The sequence below is a fragment of the Thermobia domestica genome, chromosome 13 (assembly GCF_964235325.1).
Source record: "Thermobia domestica chromosome 13, izTheDome1.hap1.1, whole genome shotgun sequence".
Lineage (NCBI taxonomy): Eukaryota > Metazoa > Arthropoda > Insecta > Zygentoma > Lepismatidae > Thermobia > Thermobia domestica.
In genome coordinates, this window is record NC_137466.1 from 17,183,273 (window position 1) to 17,208,420 (window position 25,148).

The following is a 25,148-nucleotide window of genomic DNA, read 5'->3' on the forward strand; positions in this document are numbered from 1 at the left end:
TCTTGTTCAACAAGTAGACCTATATGACACGTAATAATGCTTATCTATATATAGAGATTTTTATGAGCACTTTCCTTTATATTGTGTATTCGCTTTTTTAATAAATATAATGTGATTGTTCTGCGTTTTGTAAAGTGGTTACGGAAGAAAGAAAGATTTTGTGCATTTTGTGTGAATTTATGAAACAAGACAAGGAATTATTTCTCCCTGGTGGCTTAGTTATTTACAAACACGAAGATGACGATAATTTTATCTTATAAAATCTGCTCTTTTCCTGTTTGGTAAGTAAAACCGTAATATTTTCGTAAATACATTTTTGCATGTGTTATTTTTTATATATATATATATATATATAAAGACCTTGTGTCCATCGTAAACATAAATTAAACATAACTTTCTTACAAGGCTGTCTGTATTCTTGATTATAAATTAACGAGAAATTATGTTATTTTTATGTTACGTTATCTATGATTTCAGTTGGAATAGTAGTCTGAAGATGGAAGTGACATACTTCCGAAACTGTTACATTTCTCGTTAATTTATAATAAAGAATACAGACAGCCTTGTAAGAAAGTTATGTTTAATTTATGTTATTTTTTTTAAAATTTCTATTTATGTGAAATGATTAGGTTTTGATTTTCATGCACAAAAAAATTCCTTGTATTTATCGAGATCCCGAGAGCAGTCTCGTAGTTTTCTCTTTTTCAGTTGGTTTATTCTGAGTTTAGTGTCCCTTACAGCCCCGAGGGTGAGATGTGGACCTAAAGCTTCATATGGAATGCAAACTTCAACTTCTGCCGGGAATCTAACTCGAATCTCCCACACCAAAGGCACGTACGGTTGCAACATAGTCAGAACATGCATTCTTCCTCTCTCTCTCTCTCTCTCTTCTTAATTCTTTCAACGTTTGAGATGTTGAACACAGGAATTATTATGAAGTATTAAGGAGGGAACATACGATTCTGTCTTCGGAAAGTTCTTCTAAAGTCAACATAGTATATGTACTTGCATGACTTCCTAATTATAATATTGTGATTTTGTTATATATATACGTGTGTGTGTGTGTGTGTATTATTAGCGTTTGTTGATTACCCCCCTTGCGAAAGTTTCTGGTGACGCACATGGATACGTTATATAACTGGAAGTTTCGAAATCAGCAATAAAATATATTGAAGTTAATTTCTAAATACTGTAGGCGAAAATCTCAAAGTGTCTAAACTATATACCTGTACTAAAGAAGAAAAAGAAAATATATGAAATCGACACAGCAAGAAAGAATTTATTGCATAATTTGTTATCAATGCATATTTCCTTTAGAAGTATAAAAAATAGTAGCACAAAAAGTAGTTAACTACATAAAACTGCTACTAGATTCAAGAAAATGTAATTTCGTAATAAATAAGGCTATTTATGTTTATATTTGGAGATTTTTAAAATGGAAATAGATACGTTTTATTAGGAAGTTGGGATGCTTGGCTCATGTCTTCTAATGATGATTAACCCATGGCCTATGTTTAGCAGAAGGGGTCCAGCTATTTTTTCTAAAAACGTTACGGTTTTGGTAATTTTTGTTCCCATTAGGTTAGTTTAGGTTAGGTTAGGTCAGTTTAGGTTACTTTATGTTAGTTTATATTATATTATGTTAGTATAGGTGTCCAATATAATTTTACAAAAAATGATAGAATTTCTCTTATTTCTACTAATATTAGGTTAGTTTAGGTTAGTTCAGGTTAGCTTAGGTTAGTTAATGTAAGGTTAGGTTAGATTTGGTTACGTTATGTTACGTCTAAGTACTTGCATCATCCATTTCTCCTGTAAATTTTGTGTTTTTACGTGCTTCTGGACCCCTTCTGATAAACATACTCCCGTCAAATTTGCTGTAATGACTGTACTTATACTTTCTAGGATAAACTGCCAGAAAATCAATATTGCAGTATACCGGGTAGCTAACATAATCTTTTGTACTGTTTTGCTATAGAAATTATGCTTATGTAATTCAGGTATTATTTTACTTCCGTAGACAGATAGCACATGTTATCTTTTGGATAAATGTATTTCTGTTGTTAATTAGGTCATCATGGGAGATGGTATCTCGGAAGATGATTAATTAATATAATTATAAAGGAATTAACTGCCCCAGATGGCGACCCCGAAATCCGAAACTTATGAAGAAATGAAATCAGACGAACTGTGAGCATGAAAGTAACGAAAAAGATTATTACAGTAAGTGGTTCGTGTCCTGCAGTTCCCTAGGAGGGCTTGGACATTTACAACAGTCCGGGATTCGATCCTCTATGTTTTGGGCGTCTCCTTTAAACTTTAATAACAATTTGGACCTTTTGCCAAAGCCGACCATATAGGCACTGGACAACACGGTTCAGAATTCGGGTAAGAACATTCTGGGAAATCGACATAAGAGCTGACTCTAATCGTATTCTCAATGCCGATACAATGTAAGATTAATAACGCGGAAATTATTATGTTGTATAGGCATTAGTTATTTATGCTGGAAAAAAATAAATTAGGTTATTTCTTAAAACTAGAAAATATAAATTTATACCATGATAATTATTTTGGTAAAGGATACGCAAGATTTCACTTTTCACTTTAATAAACAACACTAAAACTGCACAAACACATATTACATTACATTTGGCACTTTAATTTGAATGACTGAATATGATAATAGAATTTAACACTGGCGTGGGAGACCCAGGTTCGATTCACGGCGGGAGCTCAAGTAGTTCGGAGCCCACGTTAGTCAGTAGGTCCACGTCTCATATAGCCTCGCTGCTAAACGGGACGTTAAAACTCAAAATCAACTCAACTCAAGAATTTAACACTTGGCCCTATTATTTTTATTACATCCGCGGAATACGCGGTAGTCGCGGGTTGCCGGTTGTATTTCGTTACATCCTTGGTTTCCACAATTTTGCACTGTCACTTTTTACTCGCTTTGATGCTGAAAGAAAATTATTTTTGGTGATTCCAGGGGGGATATCCTGAAGGTTGCGGGGTGCATTCCCTTTCCTTCCATTTATTCTTCTTTTGGATAGACTGGAAACTTTACGCTGCTCCTCATCGTCAAGACAATTTTAAAATTAACAACCACGTGCAAATGATTTAAGATTTCGAGTTTTCTTCTTAAGACAACATTTTTATTATTATTAACGCACTTTTAATGTGTTAAAGCACTGTACCTAACAACGTAACAAAGGTACAATAATACGCGCAGTGTTGTGCGTTTACTCGTCCAGAACGGCCTCCATGGTAACTTGCTGTTCTCACACCAGGAACAATTGTCAGACTAACTTAATTTTTCTCCCAGTCTCCTGGTGTTTCTACGCAGTGGACAGGCTCACAATGCAGCCTGATGATGTCAAAGGTATAAATAGTTATGACAACTCATAGGCAGGAATTTTTAGAGACGAAGCTTGTTCTCTGTGCTGAATTTTAGCACCTTAATTGGGGAGACGAGAGGATCACCAAGATTTCTGTCGCAGACGCGACGCACACACGCATATATGCATATTCGTCTGTTTGCTGAGAGAAAATTTTCTACGAGCGCTTTTATGCGAGGTTTATTTAAAAATTAAAATTTTCTTAATTAATATTCAATGAGCTGAACCATATGGTTACAAGATAACAAAAAAGGTCATCAGTGTACGCTGTACGGTGATTAATTAGCGACTAAAATGAAGTTAAACCTGAATTATAAGTTTACGTATTGATGTGATGTTAGGTAAACAGCGTTTCAAACCCACTGTTTTATTAACGGATAAATTCTTATTACCGGCGGGAGGGGGCAGTCTTTTCCTAAAACTTCGCACATTTTTGATAACTATAACCTAATTTTGATTAGGTTAGGTTAGGTTCTACTTACTTCCATGGTTTGTATAGATCGACAGTGGATTTTAAAAAAAAAAAGTGTGCATTATATTTTTTTCGGCAATACTTCCTCTTACTTCATTGTACCTACTGTATTTCTAATCCATTTACTTTACATATTACTCACACATTAATTACGTTTCACGACAAAGAATTCATTTCTCCTGTAAACTTTCTGTTTTTATCTACTTTGGCCCCTCAATGCAATTAAAAATAACCCTTATTAACTAACATAGGATGAGTATGCTGCAGTAGTGGAGGGAAATACATAAATATAGAGCGGAGACTAATAAGGCAGGTGATGAAATTGGGCAAAGCTTTGGATGCTATCGCATTTTATGGGAATATAAATGTATAAAATCCAGGGAAGAAATGTTACTCGATTTCACCACCGGATCGTACAAGTAATCAAAATATACCTCTTACTGTATTATAAGGTCTTTCGCAGGTCAAAATGTAGCTCCGGAAGTAAAATATCCCCCCATTCGGATCTCCGGGAGGGGGATGGTTTGGGAAGGACTATTGGACGAGCAAGTAATAATGGGAGGAAGACAGACAGAGAAAGAAATACAGGGAAGAGCAAAAGGTTTAGGATAGGGACATGGAACGTACTACTATGTTACAGGGAGGAAAATTAGAAAATCTTAAAGAAGAAATGAAACAAAATAATTTAGATTTGGTAGGCGTTTGTGAAGTTAGATGGGAAGATAATGGGGTATTGAACAGCGAAGGATATAGAATGTTTTACTCAGGTAATGAAAAGGGCGGTCATAATGGCGTAGGAATAATTCTTGGAAAGCGCTTAAAGGAGAAGGTAGTGAAAGTAGAATTTATTGATGATAGAGTTATGATGTTAAGACTTAAAGGGAAAGCGAAGGATCTAGTGGTAATACAGACATATGCACTGACGACTTCGCATGCAAATGAAGAAGTAGAGGAAAATTATGAGAAAATAGAAGAAATTATAGATAGAGAGAAGAAGGGTGCATGCATAATTCTAATGGGAGATTTCAATGCAGTTGTGGGAGAAAAACAGGAAGGTAGTATCGTAGGCAAATATGGTTTAGGCGAAAGAAATGAAAGGGGAGAGGGACTGGTGGATTTCTGTAGACAGAATTCACTAGTAATTGGGATGTGAGGATTATAGAACTATTAGTCTCATATCTCATGCAGCTAAAATTCTGCTCCGAATACTGAACAGAAGGTTATATGGAAGAACAAATAAAGATGTTGAGGAGGAGCAGTTCGGGCTCGGAAGAGGCAAGGGCACAAGAGATGCTAAGGATTATTAAGGGTGATCGGTGAAAGATTTATAGAAAAAGGGAAAGAGGTGTATGTTGTATTTATTGATCTAGGAAAGGCTTTTGACCGCGTGAATTGGGAATTGTTTTTGGGAGTTCTACAAAGATAGGGTTGGAATGGAAAGATAGAAGACTCATAAGAAACTTATACATGAACCAACAAGTAACTGTTAGGATAGGGGAAGAACTGACGGAAGAGAGTGCAATTGGAAGGGGAGTTCGACAAGGATGCTGCCTCTCGCCAACACTATTTAACGTCTATCTAGAAGAGATAGTGAAAAAGAGTTTACATGATGATGGTGGCATTTCGGTAGGAGGTAGAATGATTAGATGCATAAGATTTGCAGACGATATGGCGCTTGTTGCAGAATCTGAAAATAAAATCAATAAAATGTTAGAATAAATGAGAAAGGGTTTTGAAGAATATGGGATGAAAATAAATGTTAGAAACACAAAAGCCATGGTGATTGGAACGAAGGAGTCTGTGTCAAATATAAAAGTAGGAGGGGAGAAAATAGAACAAGTGAATAGTTTTCGATACCTGGGTAGTATTCTTAGAAATGACATGAAATTCGAACGTGAAATAAAAGCAAGGAGAGGAATGGCGAAAGAAGCCTTTAAAAGAAAGAAAAATCTGTGTTGTGGGACCTTGAATAAAGAGTTGAGAAAAAGACTCATAAAATGCTTCGTGTGGAATGTTGTACTGTATGGGGCGGAAACGTGGACATTACGTAAAGGTGACGAAAATCGAGTGGAAGCCTTCGAAATGTGGGTGTGGAGAAGAATGGAAAGAATTAGTTGGGTCGAGCGGAAAACTAATGAGAGAGTGTTAGAAATGGTGGGTGAGAAAAGAACACTTTCAGATATTCTTAGGAAGAGGAAGAGAAACTGGTTGGGACATTCCCTAAGAAGAGATTGTATCATGAGGGACGTCCTAGAGGGTATGGTGGCGGGAAAGAGAGGGAGGGGGCGAAGGAGACTACAATTAATGGATGATATTAAAACAGAAAAATCATACGCGAAGACGAAAAGGTTAGCGGAGGACCGTGGAGCATGGAAGCTTCTCAGCTGCGGCAAGTGACCTGCCAATAAAGGCAGAATACCTATGATGATGATGATGTATTATAAGGTAGAAAGATGAAATACGAAATGGAAAATACCGGTATGCTTTTTACCACGTAGTACTCTATAAGAAAAATAATAATGTGAAGTGCTAATTGAAGGCAGTGCACAAAGTGATCATAGGAGGATTCCCAAACTTTTATATACCAGGCATGTGCTTTATGCCATGCAAATTGTTTACACCATTCTCATTTATGCATACCCACCGTCAGTGATGCTCTGCTGCACTCCTGCCCTGACTGGATTAGATAGCATTTATGTTTTTTGATGGCCACCTTGCACAAAATGGTTTGTCCTTGGAAGTTGAGTTGAGTTGATTTTAGTTTAGCGTCCCTTTCAGCAGCGAGGCTATATGAGACGTGGACCTACTGATTAACGTGGAATCCGAACCACATGAGCTCCCGCCGGGAATCGAACCCGGGTCTCCCACGCCAAATGCGCGTACGCTAACCGCTTAGCCACGGAGGAGCTCACCTTGGAAGTTAATTCGTGTTTAATGCACTACAGTTTTTATGTCATATATGTACATTCTGTAGTTATAATCAGCCCTCCTAAAGTCAATCTGCACTTATTAATGCAACTCTTCCTTTAACAAATACTTTCTAAGGTACTAAGTGCATTTTCTGGTAAGAGTAGGTCATATTTCATGAATATAAATATCCCCCTATGTGGCAAACTAGTAGAGAAAAGGAGTATTTTCGTATGCCTTTTGTAATTTTTGATGTTTCAGGGTCATGTATTTAATACGGGGATCCGCCCCCAATTCCCTTCTAAAAGTATGTTTACACAATACTGCAGTAGGGTGTTCTTTGTAGTACTGGTTGGAAACATAAGAAAGTACTTACGTAGGGATTTATTGTTTTCGTGATTTCTGAGCAGTATGTAGTTTGCTACATTTAACAGTCGGAAGGTACTATTTTCCACAGTAGTGCAATACAGATGAATACATTTCTAGTGAACAGCAAAGAAAGTATGAAAATAAGAAATATTGTTGATTAACAGCTAAGAGTGGACGAGAGAAATAAAAAAAAGAGTAATTGTAGATAAGGTATTTTATTATAACATCAAATAAATAGTAATACATTAAAAATAGTTTTATGTCTGTCCAATCCGAGACCGGAAGATTAGTCTTATAAAGAAACCAAATTCTATAGACCTAAGTCAAATAAATATAAATGTATATGGACAGCTTGGATCCCAAGTATTATAACTCCACTTTTTTTCCTTTCTTCAGAATAGAACTTTGAAGTTTAATACATCATGAAAAAATCATATATTTTATGGTTGCAACCAAAACCATAATTGTGCAGTTTCACTACTGGCATAAATTTTAAAGCACCCTACCGTCATAGAATAAAGAGATACGATGTTCTAAAAGTTATTTCGAACGGGTCAGCCGTTTCCCTGTCCTTGAAAACTATTGTTTCGATACAATTCTCGGTCGTTTTTGGGTACCGTACTTTATTTCCACTCCTCATCCACAGAGAACGTCAAGAGTGTCAGTATTTGTCTTAACGATTCCTAAAACTATTCAACACTAATATAGGTATCTTTCGATTACCGTAAGACGAGGATCTCTGCACTTCAGGATTAACTTTGCACAAAACATGAAAAGAGTTGCATAGTCCTCTATTGGTAAAACCAATATAGTGTGCATCCCCTTAGTTTTCGGGGTCTTTAAAATGAATAGTGAGGTCCCATGCGGTTTAAATCCAAGTTTAGCCCAACCGGCATATGGGGTGGAAAAGGGTGAAAAAATAAAATGTCCCAAATGATCGAGATTAGTGTGGAATCTATAGTTTATGGAATAGGAAAAACGAGTTATCCGTTTGAAATTACTTTTGGAACATGGCACCCACCTCAAGTTGGGTTCTTTCTCTATCATATCACTTTAATTAAAGAGCCTGTACTAAAGGGTAGGATGTTCCAAGATTTAAGCCAAAGATAGAGTATCTTATAGACTTTGTGTTTACACTTTCGTTGAAATGTCGTAAGGCATAATGGGATTAAAATGTTTTCCATAAACTTATTCTCATTGTGCGAAGTAAGAGCATTACAGCTAATATATATATACATGAACTTCATATGTATAATTTAAAGTTCTTAGAAACACATGGTTTAAGCTTCAACATGTATTTGCACCATCTGCAGATAAAATATTAACCTATGTATTCATTGATATAAGCTTAGTCAAATAGAATACATCTCCATGTTGCATATATTTGATTCTAGATTATAACAAACGTATAGATCATATATTCAAATTTTACGTATGCATTTTCTCCCACAGATGATGAATAATGGGAATTTTCTCGTTGCGTTTCTACTCATAGATCTCATTCCTTTAGTTGGATCCTATGCGCAGTATGAAAATGAAATGGTTCCACAGATCGAAGGTAAGTTTCGTCAATAAATTAATAATGTTCATACACGAAGTAATAACAAATTGGTTCAAATGAAAGTGGGACGGACATAAAAATTTTTGTGTCCGCAAAGCAAACAAAAAGAAGAGATACAATGAACCTACAATGAAGTTATTATCATTAATGCTGTTTTTATCTGGCCGTGGACAGTTTCACTATAGGAAGTTCTGGCACATAAACACTCAATAAACTTTTCTCTGCCCTGGTAATGAGATTGACATACGTTGCACGCAGTTGATTCTGCATAAACTCTTAAATAAGTGCGGTGATGTCTTGGATCTGCTCTAGGGTTTGAGGGCTGTTCTCATGCATTTTACCTTTCAAGGTACAGCGTAACAAAAAGTCACATACACTGATTGGATGATTTTGGAGGTCACAAATCGCTACTCACAAGTCAATCTGCGTCGAAAAATTATGTGGTTACTTAAGTTGAGTGCCAGACAGTTGAAAGATACCCTGTCTTGTTGGATGTACTATATTGCTGGTCAATTTTACTCATTTCATTAACAAATGACCGGGTTCCTGTCACCACAGCTAGGCGCGTCCTCAGGTTGTGGATCGAGGAGAAGGCCTCTAGATATAGAGGTTAGCTGCAAATATACTGAATAAGCAGTCGCGGACAGACAATTAGGAGTGGTCCTCCAGCTTGGGAGTTTGGTTGAGGCTGCTAACAACCTCAACCTGTAAAATAATAATAATAATAATAATAATAACCCTTGTTCAGAAACATTCATAGAAGCCTCGGACCAGGACTGATAACTTGGCACGACCTCACCAAAAGAAAATGAACACAAGATTTGGAACATAAAATATTAGAAGTGTTTATAAGGCAGGCGCGTTAAAATCCGTAACCAGTGAGTTAGAGAAATATAGCATGGACCTAGTAGGAGTTCAGGAAGTTAGGTGGGAAGGAAGTGAAGCTGTGAATTCCGGAAATTTTACGTTCTTTTACGGGGAAGAAAATCGTTCACAAACTAATAATATCAGCAATTAAGCGGTTTGAATTTGTTAATGATAGACTTTCTTTTATTACTCTTAAAGGTCGGTGGTGTGATATTATTGTTTTAAATGCACATGCCTCAACAGAAGATAAGGACGATGTGAAAGACAATTTTTAGGAAGAAGTGGAACGGATACTTGACCAACTCCCGCAATACCATATGAAAATTCTATTAGGGGATTTCAATGCGAAGGTAGGACGAGAGGATATTTTCAAATCGATTATAGGGAACGAAAGTCTTCATAAGGAAAGTAATGACAACGATATTAGACTAGTGAACTTTGCAACATCCAAACACCTTATCGTGAAGAGTACAAAATTTCCACATCGCGACGTTCATAAATATACTTGGACCTCACCAGACGGAAAAAAATACATAATCAAATCGATCACGTTTTAGTAGATAGAAGAAGACAATCTAGAATAATTGATGTTCGGTCGTTTAGAGGAGCTGATTGTGACACTGATCACTACCTAGTAGCAGCGATATTAAGAGAGAGATCATCGTTGAATAAAGAAAATATTCAATGTCTGAAAACGGAGAGATTTAATTTTTAAGAAAATTAGAAGAGAGCCAGATAAGAGAGGAATACCAAATTGAAGTTTCGAATTGATTCTCAGTGTTAGAGGATTCGAATTGCGCTACTGTTGGGGATACTTGGATTGAAATTAGAGATAGCTTTAAAATTTCAGCAAAAGAAAAATGAGGGTACGCGGAAATACGTAAGAACAAATCATGGTTCGACCAGGAATGCGGAGAAGAGAAGAGAAAAGAGGCAAAATTACGTTGGCTACAAAATCCGAATGAAATAACTACAGACAATTTCGTAGATATCAGGTGGGAAACTTCCAAAGCTTTTAAACAAGGAAACGTTTTTTGAAAGCTAAAATTAAGGAACTTGAAGATAATAGTAAAAATAAAAACGTTCGGGACCTGCATAAGGGGATCAACGATTTTAAGAAAAGCTATCAATCTCGTTCTTATATATTAAAGAAAGCTGACGGAACAGTTCTCACTGATACGAATAGCATCTTAAATAAATGGAAAGATTTATTTGACGAATTGCTTAACATACAGCCAAAAACTAATGTGCATAGGGAAAGGGAAATACATACCGCAGGGTTTGGGTACAAAATCTCGCGGCGACAACCTCGTGTATTAAAACCTCGCCTGGCCAAAACCTCGCCGCCCAAAACCTAGAGGGCCAAAATCTCGCCAAGTCAAAACCTCGCGAACCAAAATCTCGTCATACCCAAAATCTCGTCTGGCCAAAACCTCGTCGTCCTGATCTCGGGACACAGAATCGCGCCTGGTCTAAACTACGCGAGACGTAATCTCGCCTGGGAAGAAATGTCTGTATAAAACGTCGTCACGACGATTTCTTCTATGTAGAATGCTCTATATATTGCTATATGTATATATTTTTAATAACACATAATTGCATTAAAATAATGACAAGAAAAAATTCTAACGCGTGCTTTGAAAATCTAAAAATTCTAACGCGTGTTATATAAAAATATGACTATGTTTGTGACATCATACTTCTTGAGTCACCCCACCGATCTTGATGAAATTTTCAACAGAGATGAGGTTCGGGCCTGTAATGTATTTTATAATTTCATTTTGACAGCACGACGAAGGGGAGGGTTGTGCAGCGAAATGATATAAAACTTAATAACCCTTGAACCAGGAGACCATTTTCGATCTATTTTGTCACACAAATCAGGTTAGAGACTGGGATGGTTTTTATCATTTCACTTTGACGAAAAGGGGGAGACATATAGAAATACATAAACATGAAAGTGGCTGTGTTTGTAACTTAATACCTCTGGAGTCACCCGACCGGTCTCGATCAAATTTTCAACAAATGAGGTTTTACCCAGGGATGGTTTTTATTTCACTTTGATGGTGACTTTAGGAAATTCTAACAAAATCAAATAATGTTTATGAAAGTATGAAATAATATTTGAGGTTTTACGTCCCTCGATTATGTCCTTTATTTTAAAGGAGACGTAGATAATCAGGATGAAGGAAATGATGAAATGAAGAAAGTGAGAGGGAACGGGAATACCCCGAGAAAGCTTTCACGTCGAGAATGGCCTGAAACAAGAAGATGCGTTGTCACCATTATTATTAAAGTTTGTTCTGGAATACGCTATAAGGAAAATCAAAGATAACAACCAGGGCCTAGAGTTGAATGGAATTCACCAGGTTTATCAAAACATTTAAAAGAAATGTAACACAGGGTAGAAGATTCAAAAACTTTAGAGACTGGTTTTTAAAAATTTATTTATTCATTAAAAAAAAAGAAAAAAATCTAAAATTAAATCTAGACAAGAGATGGCTGAGTGACGAATGGAAGGCGGTTACAACACAATATTCACAACATTGGCATGATAGTAAAATAACATGAGTTGTCAACATTCAAAAAAAAAAAAAGAAAAGAAAAGAAAAGAAAAAGAAAGAAAAGAAAAGAAAGAAAGAAAGAAAGGGCACACAAACTGACTCCGCCATATTTTAGTTTGCTTCATCTGCAATTCGCTGACGCACATGACAACGTGTTTACCATATAGCTCTTACCCTTGGTCAGTGCATTCCTTTTTATTCCTTGATGTTTCTGTTGTTTTCCTTCCTGCTTTTAACCTCCGTGACCAAGACTCCAGGGGAAAGTCGAAAACTAGGAAATTTAAAGATTCAGGAATTACAGAAACCTGTAATTAGGATAAATTTATTTATTTTATATTATTTATTTCTCTTCTTTCTCTACCAAAATTGATATTTTATTATTATTTTACATTGTTATTTATTTTCATTTATTTGGCAAATATCGGTGATTCTATTATTAAACTCAGTTTCTACGTACATGTTTTGCACTTCATTATTAGGGTTTGTTCTTTTACCTCCAAAATGATAATTGTCAAGAGTAGATTGTCTGTACGCTTTGCATTATCTAAGATTACATTTCTGACAGAACTTGATAAGAAAACTGTGAAACTGTGCTTATAAGAAAATTCTATAATCATATTCTGATATTAGTTATTAAGCGTATTAACGTAAGTTTACATCAGCAAAATATATGAGTGAAAGTTACGGTGAAAAAATATTAATTTTAGGATGTACAGAAACTTACTCTCTTACTTTGATTTTGTATGAACCAAATTTCCTTGACTGCATTTTTAATCCTCCTTATGTTTTGTGAAATTGAAAAATTAAATATTGGTTCTTTATGTATTCATAGGTAAAAAGTGCTACGCAGATCTTGGTTGTTTAAGTTTTGAAACTTATTGGACGCATACGCCGTATATCGGAATTCCACAGCATCCTTCAGTTATAAATACACATTTTCTTCTTTTCTACATAAGCCGTACAAAGGTAAGGAAATACAATATAGAAAGTATTAATTTGTAAGTTATTAATCGGAATGAAGTGAGTGGAATGAAGAAAGTGGGAGGAAACGGGAGAATCCCGAGAAAACCCACGAGCACAGTGTTTGTTCACCAAAAAATTTCGTTGCGTATGAGGGTGGTTCGTAATAGTGATTGCTCAGAATTAAACAAATTGAAATATCGAATGAAAAATTTGAATGCCGCATTGAAAGAAGTTGAGTTAAAATTAACCCATGCACCAGAAGAATTATATAATGAACTTGTGTTATTTATTAAGAATAAGATATAAGAACATTGATGATTATACATATTTTAGGCTCAAAAGAAATCCAAATTTCAAGTCTGCTTATTGTTGGTTTGATTCAGAGAGATTTCGTAAATCGATACAAGGCAAAGCTGAGTTAATTGCTGGAGCTAAAGCGTCCGAGTATAATTCTACTGTTGTTTATAGTGATAAATGCGTAATTAGTGAACCAATGGCAGAAGAAACGTGTGAAGAATTTAATGTTCCGAAGTTAATTAGAGCCATCGGAAGTAATTAGAGAATCAGTCCTAATTTTAGAAGAAGCTAGAGTTGAAATTAACGTATAAGCAGATAAATTTAGTGTTGTATCTAGTAAGAATTGCGATTCGTACGAAAGGTTTCCCGAAGAATTTTGAGTATTCAAGAACTAATGCCGTGCGAAATAGTCAGTGAATTGATGTAGAAAAAGCCTGCGCTGAAACTACAGAGCCTACCGTCAAAGTTAATGTTCTTGCAACTGATAAGTACATTGTTTATGAGGTAATGCAAGAAAAGAGCTGTGAAGAAATATGATTCCAGGGAATAATGCAGTACAAAGTGGAGATTGAATTGTTAGTAACGTTAGAAGAAATAAGAGAGAGACATCATTTTAAACACCAAGTGAAAGCTGGGTACCCAGACAGTGATTTATCTACACCCCTTAACACCCTTCCAGCACCCCCCTAAAATTTTCGGACACCCCCAGAAATATATTCCTTACACCCCCCAAATAGAGAAGTGCAATATTAAAAAATCATTCTCGTTCTGCTTAAAGCCCTCCAGTATATTGTAAAAAATATTTTAAATGAACTTATCTTTAGGCAGAACAGGTATTTCCGTTCTGCTTAATCTTTGGAGATAGAATTCTATGCGGGGATTAAATTTTTAGGGAAATGCAGCACCGAAAAGATTGACTCCTAGTGTGTTTGTATGCAGATCGGAACTAATGCATAGCTGTAGTAACGAGGGCGGGAACTAAATCCAAGCGGTCAAAATGCAAGGAAAGTTCTGACGAAGACAAAATCACAGGACTATGTATTGAATGTACCAGTCCACACCTTACATGACTATCTTTCCCCTTCAATTGTCATATATTCTAAAATGTTATCTGTATTTTTTCAATTGAAATAAGTTTTTCTTTCTTATCCTGAAAACTCAATAAAATGTAAAAATGTTATAATAAAAGGGCTCATTAGCTTTAATTACTTTCACACATACCCATATGAAAAGTTCTGGGTAATCCTATTTATTATACCCTTAATACATTTGAAATACGTTTAGCATATTACAGTAAGACCATTCATTTTAATTATGTAAAGTAACTGTGATGCTATTTGATTTTTAAAAAGTCGTTCTTGTGTGCTAGCATATAGCAGTCCTTTATTTTGAGTAATGTATAAATATTTAATTCTGAAATACTGATCAATTTTTTTTTTCAAAGATCAAAATGTGAAATATATACTTACTATAACAGTCTTACGTCTTTTATTGGGTTTTCAGCATTTTTAAAAAAATGTTATTTGCATAAAGTGAAGAATTTCAGATAACATTTTATATGTTTAACAGTTGAAGAAAAAATAATCATTCTTTTATTACTCTGCGCCTATGAATTTAGTCCGTTTTGTCTGAAATTTCCTTGGGGTTTGTCCTCTTGAATTTTGTCCTGCACTCCTAACAATCTGTTTGGTAATTCTAACAGAGACTATAAGAAGAATAACTTTTTCTTCAAGTTTCATCATAAATGTTATATGTTATTTTTCTTGTTCTTCTCGGAAAAACGGTGAGGATACAGTTCTTTATCAGTAGTGTTATTCACATCTACTTTGGTAAAGGTGAATGTGATTTTTTATTTTATTTTTTTTTTTTAATATCTGCAGGCAAATGGAAAATTGATTGATTCAGTTGCAAGAAAGCCGTTTGACATTGTAACTGAAACGAACATAAAATAAACTTAATTCGGTATAATATCAAATTATTTCACATCAAGATTTTATTCACTTTTTCAGTAGTTCATCGCTAACATGCTAAGAGTCGCAGTACGTAAAAGGTGCCACAGTTCACATCCTCAAGACACGTTTGGCCATATATTAAGTAAACAATACAAGAGGATGCATAAGGCGACTCTTAAAGACGAATGTTAGTGTTTTACATCACAACTCCTTTTTCGGGATCACCTTATCAGCTGATTTGTCTTATATTCATAATTCTATACTATATGCAATAGTATCATATATACTTCTATTTTTATATTTATATTATCAATGTAAATAGCAGCAATACAAAATATCAATATCAATATTGAAATACTTTTTTTTTTTTTTTTTTGTAGTTTCAATCAAATCAAAAGGTCAGATAATCGGGAATAAGTTCCGTCTTACGCATCCTTTTGCATTGTTTGCTTAATATATGGCCAAATATGTCTTGAGACTGTGGCACCTTTTACGTACTACTGCGAGCCTTAGCATGTTGGAGGTGAACTACTGGAAAACTAAATAAAATTTTGTTTAAAATGACTTGATACTAGACCGAAATAAGTTTGTTTTATCTTCGTTTCAGCTGCAATGTCAAACGGCTTTCTTGCAACTGAGTCAATCAATTTTCCATTTCTCTGCAAGTAGCTTCTTTTTTATTCAATCACATTCATTTTTACTGAAATAGATGTGAATAACACTGTTAATAACAAAACTGTATATAGTCATTTTTCCAAGAAGAACAAGTAGAATAACATCTAAAATTTATGAGAGAACGTAAAGAAATAGTTATTCTTCTTACGGAATCTGTTACAATTACTAAAGAAAAATTCCCTTGAAGAAATCCCTCCCTGGACAGAATTCCTCGTCTCGAGAGATTAGGCAGAACGGGAATTCCCATTCTGCCTAAATATCATTAAACTATTTTCTACAAAGTGCTAAAGGGCCTTTAGGCAGAACGGGAAGACACCATTAAAAATCTTACTATTTTGGTTTTTAAAAGATTTTGAATTGTTTTTAAGTGCCAGTAGAATAAAACAACTTACTTTTGACAAGATAAATTTTCAAGCAAAGCACGCAACGCAAGATTGAATGGAAATCAACCTTTAGGGTCTACACGACTGTGATCGTCACAACAACGTTTGTTCGATCGATTGCTAACGATCTCCTCTCGACGTCACACCAAGCATCAGAAAGTCAACGTTAATTGGCTCTGGCTGAGGAAGAAAATCCAATGCAATCGCTCGTTGCATCAACGAATTTTAAAGTTTGAAAAAAATGATAATTAAAAAGACGGTAATAGTAATATTGCACTTCCCCAGATTTTTTGAACACCCCCATACGTACAAAATTCTGGATAAATCACTGTACCCAGAGCCGTGTGTTGTGGTTCAGGAAGAAACAGCTGTTTACGACGTGATTAAGATTGCCGAATGCCCAAGTGATAAAGTAGGAGAAGAATCTTGTGATAGGATTCTGATATTTGTGTTGCCGAGAAAATCGTGTTATTTAAAATGAAATTGCATTGCACAACATGGTGACCGTTTGTTTTAAGTCTGAGTCGAATTTATTGTGTAAGTGAATTGAAGGTAGATGAAGGATGCGAGTATGTACCTAAGAGAATTAGTATTCAAGGTAACAAGGAAATTGTGTGCCGAAGTCGTCCTACATTGTTTAAATATAATAGAAGTTTAATCAAATGGAGGCCACCCAGTTCAAAATTCCGCATTCATTGTAGTAATAGAGCACTGCCTGAGAAGTGTTTAATTTATGTTACGATGTAGTTCGAAATAGTAAAAAAAAAAAAAAAAAAAAAAAAAAAAAAAAAAAAAAAAAACCCAACCAGATAGGCAGGCATGAAAGTAGAAATAGCTAACGAATAACTTTTACCGACAATTGAAACAGTAGAAAACCATAAAACGAAGAAAAATGTATTTTACTTGTCGCCGCAGCGAAATATTTGCTGCTTGAGTAGTATTAGTCAATAGTAACGCACTTGCAGACAACACGTAAATGAAAACTATAATAATGAGGTATTTGAGAGTATAGTTTTTACAAAAAAGCTCTGGGTTTGAGGCTTAACGCTGCACGCTGGAAAACGTCACCTGACTTGCAACTCACTGTGCAGGTCGATACTAATCAAGAAGGGTGCTAATGTTCGGTGTAAAATCTCAGGCTGCAACATGTAGTTTCAGTAATAGGAATTATGTCGGTATATGAATCGCTGAACACCAAAATCCTGCATTTCAAATAGACTATGTGTTCAAATTGAAAAACAAAAAATTAAATGATCAAAATTGACAAATGGTTGCTCAACCAGCATAAACATGAGACTAAATATTAAAGAAACATGCTTATAAAGCGTTGTATCTGTAATTAAGAAACTATCTTTTAAGGGCTAGACATTGCGTAGAGGCAAAGAGATGTTTTGGTTCTGTGAAGAACGGAAATTTCATTATGCGTTTTAAATTAAAATGAAATCTTTGAGTTTTACGTCCCACGGTTATGCCGGTTAGGCTAAAGGAGACGGTGATTATGAGAGATGAGTGAAATGGTGGAATGAAGAATGTGGGAGGAAACGGGAGAACCCCGAGAAAACCCACGAGCACGGTGTTTGTCCACCACAAAGTTCACTTGGCGGGGGCTGGAATCGAACCCGGGACCCCAAGCACCAGAGGTGAACGCTCTACCACTGAGCCACCGCGCCCCCCGCGTTTTAAATTAAAACAGAGTATGATCCTTGTTTGGCTGACCATGTTACACGGTTTGGTAACCCTGGAAAATGGTGTATTTCATACTTGTCATCAGCAAGTTACAAAAATTTGATAAGCTTATGCAGAAGTAAGTGAACAAATCTATATCTATATCTATATCTATATCTATATCTATATCTATATATCTATATCTATATCTATATCTATATCTATATCTATATATATATATATATATACTGCTCCGCAAAACTTAAGCAACCCGAGAGAACGTAGTATAAGCGACGTGTGGGGCCCACTCAACACTGGTTAGTGGCATGCACATACACAGAGGCGCGTCAGAGACACACAGGCAAGGCGAACACACGTTCTATTGCATAAGCAACACCGTTTCAAGCGCGGTGAACAAATTATGCCATGAGGCGTACACCACCGCCTAGTAGTGTCCGAGGCTCCAAACATTGTGTTAGTGGTTCTTGTGTGGGGTACACACCTTGCAATGACTGATAGACGACATTTGAGTGACTTTGACCGCGGGCGAATAATTGGGCGGTTGGAATTGGGTCGATCGCAAGTGGAAGTGGCGCAGGAATTCAACGTGAACAAAAGCGTTGTGTCAAGGCTGTGGAGTCGCTTCCAAAATGGAGATGAAGTCAGTAGACGTCATGGAGGAGGCCGTCCGAAGAAGACGTCGGCCGTCGATGACGCATTTCTCACAATTTCTGCCAAACGTAACCGGCAAGAGTCACGCTCTCAACTGGCCAATGAGTTGTTTCAGGCTACATAACAACGCGTGAGTCGTGAAACTGTTCGTCGTCGGCTCAACAGAGCAGGACTCTATGCAGGAAGGCCTGTGCTGTGTGCGCCATTGAAAGTGGAGCACAAACGTGCGCGTTACACATGGTGTCAGGAACATGTTGCATGGGGGAACACCAGTGGGCGCGTGTCATGTTCTCCGATGAGTCGAGATTCAGTTTGTCGTATGATTCTGGTCGGACTTTAGTGTGGAGAGAGCCAGGAACACGCTATCATTCAAACTTCATTGCTGAACGGCCTTCCTATGGCGGTGGTTCCATTATGGTTTGGGGTGGAATTATGCTGAATGGGAAAATGGACCTCCATATTGTGCAACATGGCACTTTAACAGCACAACGGTACCGGGATGAAATTCTGAATGCACATGTGCGCAATTTCCGCGTAGCATTTGGCCCAGACTTCCTGTTCATGGATGACAATGCCCGCCCACACCGTGCACATCTTGTTTCCGACTATTTGGAGAGCGAAGACATTACGCGTATTGCATAGCCTGCATATTCGCTGGACTTGAATCCCATCAAGCAGGTGTTGGATGCTCTTGGACGGCGAATAGTGCAGTACAGTCCACCACCAGGCACTCTCCCTGACCTGGGAGCAGCTCTCCTGGAAGAGTGGCAACATCTGCCACAAGACTTGATCAACACTCTGATTTGCAGCATGGAGGCCAGATGTCGTGCCTATAGCTGTTCGTGGTGGTCACATACGAGCATGGAGGCCATATTGACTGAATATGTCCTCGCACAATCCAGCTTCACATGTTGAGGTATTGTTGTGCTGAACTTTTTGGTTACTCTGTACATCCTAACTGTATTGTTCGTCTTCACTTGTGTTGCATTGTGCATCTAGACCGTCGGTTTCTTCATTATACTTGGTGCAGTGATGGTGTCGTTTTATTTTCTGCCACTTTCTTCGAGTTGCTTAAGTTTTGTGGAGCAGTGTGTATATATATATATATATATGTGTGTGTGTGTGTGTGTGTGTGTATGTATGTATGTATGTATATGAAGAAGTTATTTCTTCTAAATATTGTTCAGTCGTAGTAGCATCTATGCAAAATATATCTCATAATGACAATAAAGTGAAATCGTTTGATATATAATCAAAACGGGACTCTCAGTTAAAAGATTTCTGTATTTTACAAAGATTCCATTCCATACTGAAAAAAAAAAAAAACTTTCTGGAGCAGTTTTGAGTTTTCTGCGATTGTGTTGTCTGAAACTTAATAAATGTAGAAATGAATTATATTACAATGAAGCCAACACGTTTGAAATACATTCAGGTTTGCAAGCACGACTCACGAACAGAAACAGTGTTATTTTCTTCATCCCATGTTCAGTTTACTCGCCTAATCTAGTTGATTCACGAGCAGTGCAATCCGTGTGCAACTATAATACCTTTTATTTAAATTAATACAAACTTTTTACAACTACTTTGCAGATTCTACAGGAAATAGAACATTTTTTTTTTTTAATTCTGTAAGTCTGACATTGAAATCACTGTGCACGCACAACTCGATGGTTCGCAAGTAAGGCTGCTTGTAAAAGTTAAGTGTAGATTGAAAAGCAATGTCCTCAGCATTAAGAATATTCTCAGAAAATGAAGAGGTTAGACGTGAAGTTGAGGGTCCTCTTATAAAGTTAAATAATATCGAGTTGGCATTTATGACATCGGTGCGGAGTCCTATGCTACAACGATTTGGCAAAGCAGTGAAACGACTACAAGCCGAAGATGTCAACATTGCCATTGCTGTTTAAGTGTATGACTTTTAGTATGTTTTAACTGAGGTTCATTTACACGGAAGCAGTTGTAAAGAAACCTACTCGAAAGAGGAGTTAGGAATCAGGGTCATCTTCTTTACCTGTTGAGATTTCGAGACTAAAACGTGAAATTAAACGTAAGAGATCTTTTGATGAATCATCTGAATTAAAAGCGGCACCAGAAACTTCTGAACAAGAATCATAATCAAATTGCTTTGAAGATAATGACAAGATCTGGAGGGGAATGAGAATGTCATATTCTAAGATTATACAAACTCTTCAGAATGAGTAACAGAAGAGAGTTAATGTCTACAAATAACAAATCGTAACTTGTAATTTTTATTTATCGCGAATATCACTCAACTAAAGGCTGCTAGCTGCAGAGAAACATTGAGCCATTTACGGTTCCAACATAGAAAGCATTTTAGGGAAGAATACATCCGTTTTAAAAGCTTTACATTATATATGAAGAGAAAGATAGTGACAAATAATCTCCCTCTTCCACTTCTCTGCACGATATTGGCTTCAAAAAAGAAAATTAGTGATATCTGCTCAAAGCTTTACACTATACTCTAAAATAAACTATTGTGCTGAAAGGCAATGTTTAGTTTTAAAGAGGATTAAAAACTGTCTATGGGCAGCATAATTAAGAACGATTGCTTGATCCTGAAGTGTTCGCCGTGGGATTAGTCTCACGCCATCACAGGTAGTCTCAATTTCGAAGAATAATAAATGCATTCGCAACTGCAAAAGTAATAACAAACTCATTTCTCTAAGTTTTATAAGTTTCGCAAAATAATTATTATTAAATTACAATGTTTCTACCAAGTATGTTTAACTAAGCTGGGTGTTTATGTGATATTTTTTTAAAAGGACTAATCTACAGTAATAATTTTCTGAGTGTTTATTTCATATTTTTGTCTTTATAATAATATATAAATTTTAACTTGCCTTTGTTTTGTATATTGTGCATTCAGTTAAGTTTAAACATTTCAATACAGTTTAAAATTGAGGTAAATAATTACATATTTTTAATTGGTACTCTATAAACGAATGGGAGTGTTTAAGTGTAATTGAGGAAAGAGCTCAGCTCTTTATTTTATTTAGCTAGAAATATATGACTGCCAAGGGCGTCATGATCCTAAATATGGAAATACAGTAATGAGGCTGAAGAAAACTTAGTATTTAAACACCGCCATATTTTCTGTGAAATTGTGTTTAAATTAATCGTTGGATTTATTCAGATTCGTTAACAGTAACAGGTCTCTTGCATTGTTAGTGAGAATTTATCAAGTATTCCTTCCTACAAAGTTAACTTATTTTATCCTATATTATTGTTATCATGCTCTGAACCTATATATTATAAAAATAGATATACATTTAAGATAACGAAACATCTACCTAGGTATATATTAAAATGCCAGGTTTATATGTTTGGGTCAAGAAAAGTTTATATGTTTGTGGCTAATTCCTTTGACAATGATATCTCGGAAACCACAAGCTCTAGAAAAATGCCGTTTTCACTGATCGATTGCAAATTTTGTGTAGATTGTTCAGTTCTAATTGAATATTTAAAAAATGACCGTTATTTCATTATTGCAATTTTTAGGGGTACACTGAAAGTACTAAAATTTTAAAAAGTAAAGCGACATATCCTACGAGTTATACATTCCAACACCACACATTTGTATATGGGATTAGTATATCTCTCTGGCGTTTGTTTCATGGCCAAATGATAATGAAAAACGAAGGATAACCATTTCTCCAGTCTAAGATGAATCTTTGTTGTTTGGAGTGTTTTGTACATCATAAGAAAGAAAACACTGATCATACATAAATTAGAAACTCCAACCGGAAGTAGGCTAAAATGTTGCAAACGGTGCTAGATATTAGAAAAATCTCCCCTTTATGATATCCCTTGCCGATTTGATCAAGGTGTCTTTCACTTGTGTGTGTAAAGAGACATGTACAAATGTTGTGAGGAATAACAAGAAGATTTATGCTCATATGTGAATGATGCGCTGTGTAGAGAGCGCAGGTTGATCTAGTACTAATGTGAAAAAAAATTAAAAAGATATTTGCTAGTTATTAAACTGAATATGTTATTGCCGAACTTACCAAATATTTTCTACTTGTAAATTTTGTAAATTAATGTTAACTTTTGTCACGACACGATTGATTTGTACTTAAACTAAATTGGCGTTAAGATTCTGTTATTTTGATTTTTTAGAAGCTAGTTTACTTCATAAACATAAATGTAGCTTATTTAAAAGCGAATCATTGTATGCTTATATTACAACTTGTAGAAACGCAATCTTTGGAAGTTCCGTAAACTTAATGAAAAAATATTTCAAAATTACGCTGTAATATTAATTCTCTTCGTGAAGATCGTTGCCCTCGGAGGGATTTTTTTTAAAATAAAGTAACTAGAAAAAAGATGGATCAATCGATTAACTTAATAATTAATAATATTGAATTATCATCAATTGCTCTCTAAATCTTAATAATTAATAATATTGAATTATCATCAATTGCTCTCTAAATTTTCATAATTAATAATATTGAATTATCATGAAATGCTCTCTAAATTTTGAATTCTTTCACGATTGGAATGATAGATTAACATTTGAATGAGTTACTCTAAGCGTTTTGAACTTTTGATAATTACTAAACAAAGTTTCCTTTTATTTAATAATTTAATTCTTCGTTTTTTATAATTTTACAATGAGACTGCATAATGCATTGTTTTGTTTCATGTTATAAAACTTATGTATATATTATTATAGATGCTGAAAACGTATAATAACGTAATGGTAAGTGTTTCATTGCATATATGAAGCAAGTGAACTTGCTTCACCAGATTACCTTGCTTAAAGATTTACCAGAATAATATTTTTATAACAGAATAATGTTTTATATTGAAATAACGAGACTGAAGAAAAATTATTATCATTTAGAGGCCGTTATATCTTGTATGAAATAGTTGTTTAAATTAATCATTTAGTTGAACCTAACAAATTACTTTGATTTGGTTTCCTTATTTAACGGAATGCGACACTAATTGATAGATTCTGATTTTTTCAGAATATAAATTTGCATGCGATAACTTAGGATGCTCACTGTTGTAAAATTGATTTCAAAAGTGCTTATGTTCACCTGTATATTTATAACAAAATTTCTAATAGCTACTTTCTTTCTTTTTCTTTATTTCTTCCAGGCACGTGTGTTAGAAGCATCAGAGGAAAGCATAATGAGCTCTCATTTTAATTCTGCTTTACAAACAAGAATAATTATACATGATTGGAGTAGTGGACCTAGATCTGAATGGATTACTGTAAGTATTGTAAACTTTTCATAGTTATTAATCAAAGTTACCTTTGATTTATTGATCTAATTCTTTATTTTTCATAATTTTATAATGAAACTGCATAATGGATTATTGTGTATCTCATATAAAATTGACATTCACGTACACATTATCGTAGATGTTGAAAATGCATTATAATATAAAAATAAGTGTTTCATTGCATGTGTGAAGCACATGAACCTTTATTCTTCCAGAAAACAGACTCCGAACAAAAATTTCAATACATGAAATCAATTACGTATATTTATTGTTCTAAGAGTTTAAACACTCAGTATTCAATTTTGTGTAAAAACTTTAGTTCTGAATTGAACATTATAATAACAATACTATCGAACAAGAGATCATAAAGATTCTGGCACGTCGGATTTAAGTCAACAAAAGTAAAGAATGAGTGAAAACTCACTCTAGAAACATTAAAGTCTGATTCACCAGATGTGGACAATTTTTAGGTACAAGTTCAAGGATAAACATTTCAATAGACGTAGGAATCCAGCTCCTAACTAAGGACCAATGAAAAGGAATTGAACTTATCCTACTTCAAGGACTAAACTGAACTAAATTTAGACGTTAATTTCATAGCGGTACTTGTGCAGAGATTAATGTTATTTTTCAACTACCCCCTCACGGTATGACTGTTCGTGGTACAACCGCTCCTACCAAATTCTAAACTAAATACAATAGTACCCCCGGAAGAGTCACAATATTTATGAAATGTATATAAATATATATTTTTTGATCCCGTGGAGATTTCGGTTGGGGAAGAAAAAAGGGTCCGCGAGATTTTCACTGATTCTTGTAGAACTCGACGAGAGAAATCGATTAGTGAAAGAATTTTCAAAATTGGCGCAGGCAAACATGAAGAAAATCGCATTTTCATGTACCGGTTCAAAATGGGGAAGAAAAAAGGGCCCGCGAGATTTTAACTGATTCTTGTAGTACTCGACGAGAGAAATCTATTAGTGAAGGAATTTTCAAAATCGGCGCAGGCAAACATGGAAAAAATCGCATTTTCATGTACCGGTTCAAAATGGGGAAGAAAAAAGAGCCCGCGAGACTTTAACTGATTCTTGTAATACTCGGCGAGAGAAATCGATTAGTGAAAGAATTTTCTAAAGTGGCGCTA

The 25,148-nt window shown here is 35.3% G+C and overlaps 1 protein-coding gene across 2 annotated transcripts in view; it reads left to right on the forward strand.

Annotated features, from left to right (window-relative positions):
• The first annotated feature begins 1,266 nt into the window (after positions 1-1,266).
• LOC145669140 (pancreatic lipase-related protein 2-like) overlaps positions 1,267-25,148 on the forward strand; it is a 198,965-nt gene continuing 175,083 nt past the window's right edge. For both annotated transcript variants that reach the window (XM_081737482.1, XM_081737483.1), the window contains exons 1-4: positions 1,267-1,383; positions 8,602-8,707; positions 12,974-13,107; positions 23,876-23,992. In XM_081737482.1, coding sequence (XP_081593608.1) covers positions 8,602-8,707; positions 12,974-13,107; positions 23,876-23,992 — 357 coding nt within the window. In that variant the 5' untranslated portion in view covers positions 1,267-1,383. The remainder of the gene's footprint in view (positions 1,384-8,601; positions 8,708-12,973; positions 13,108-23,875; positions 23,993-25,148) is intronic.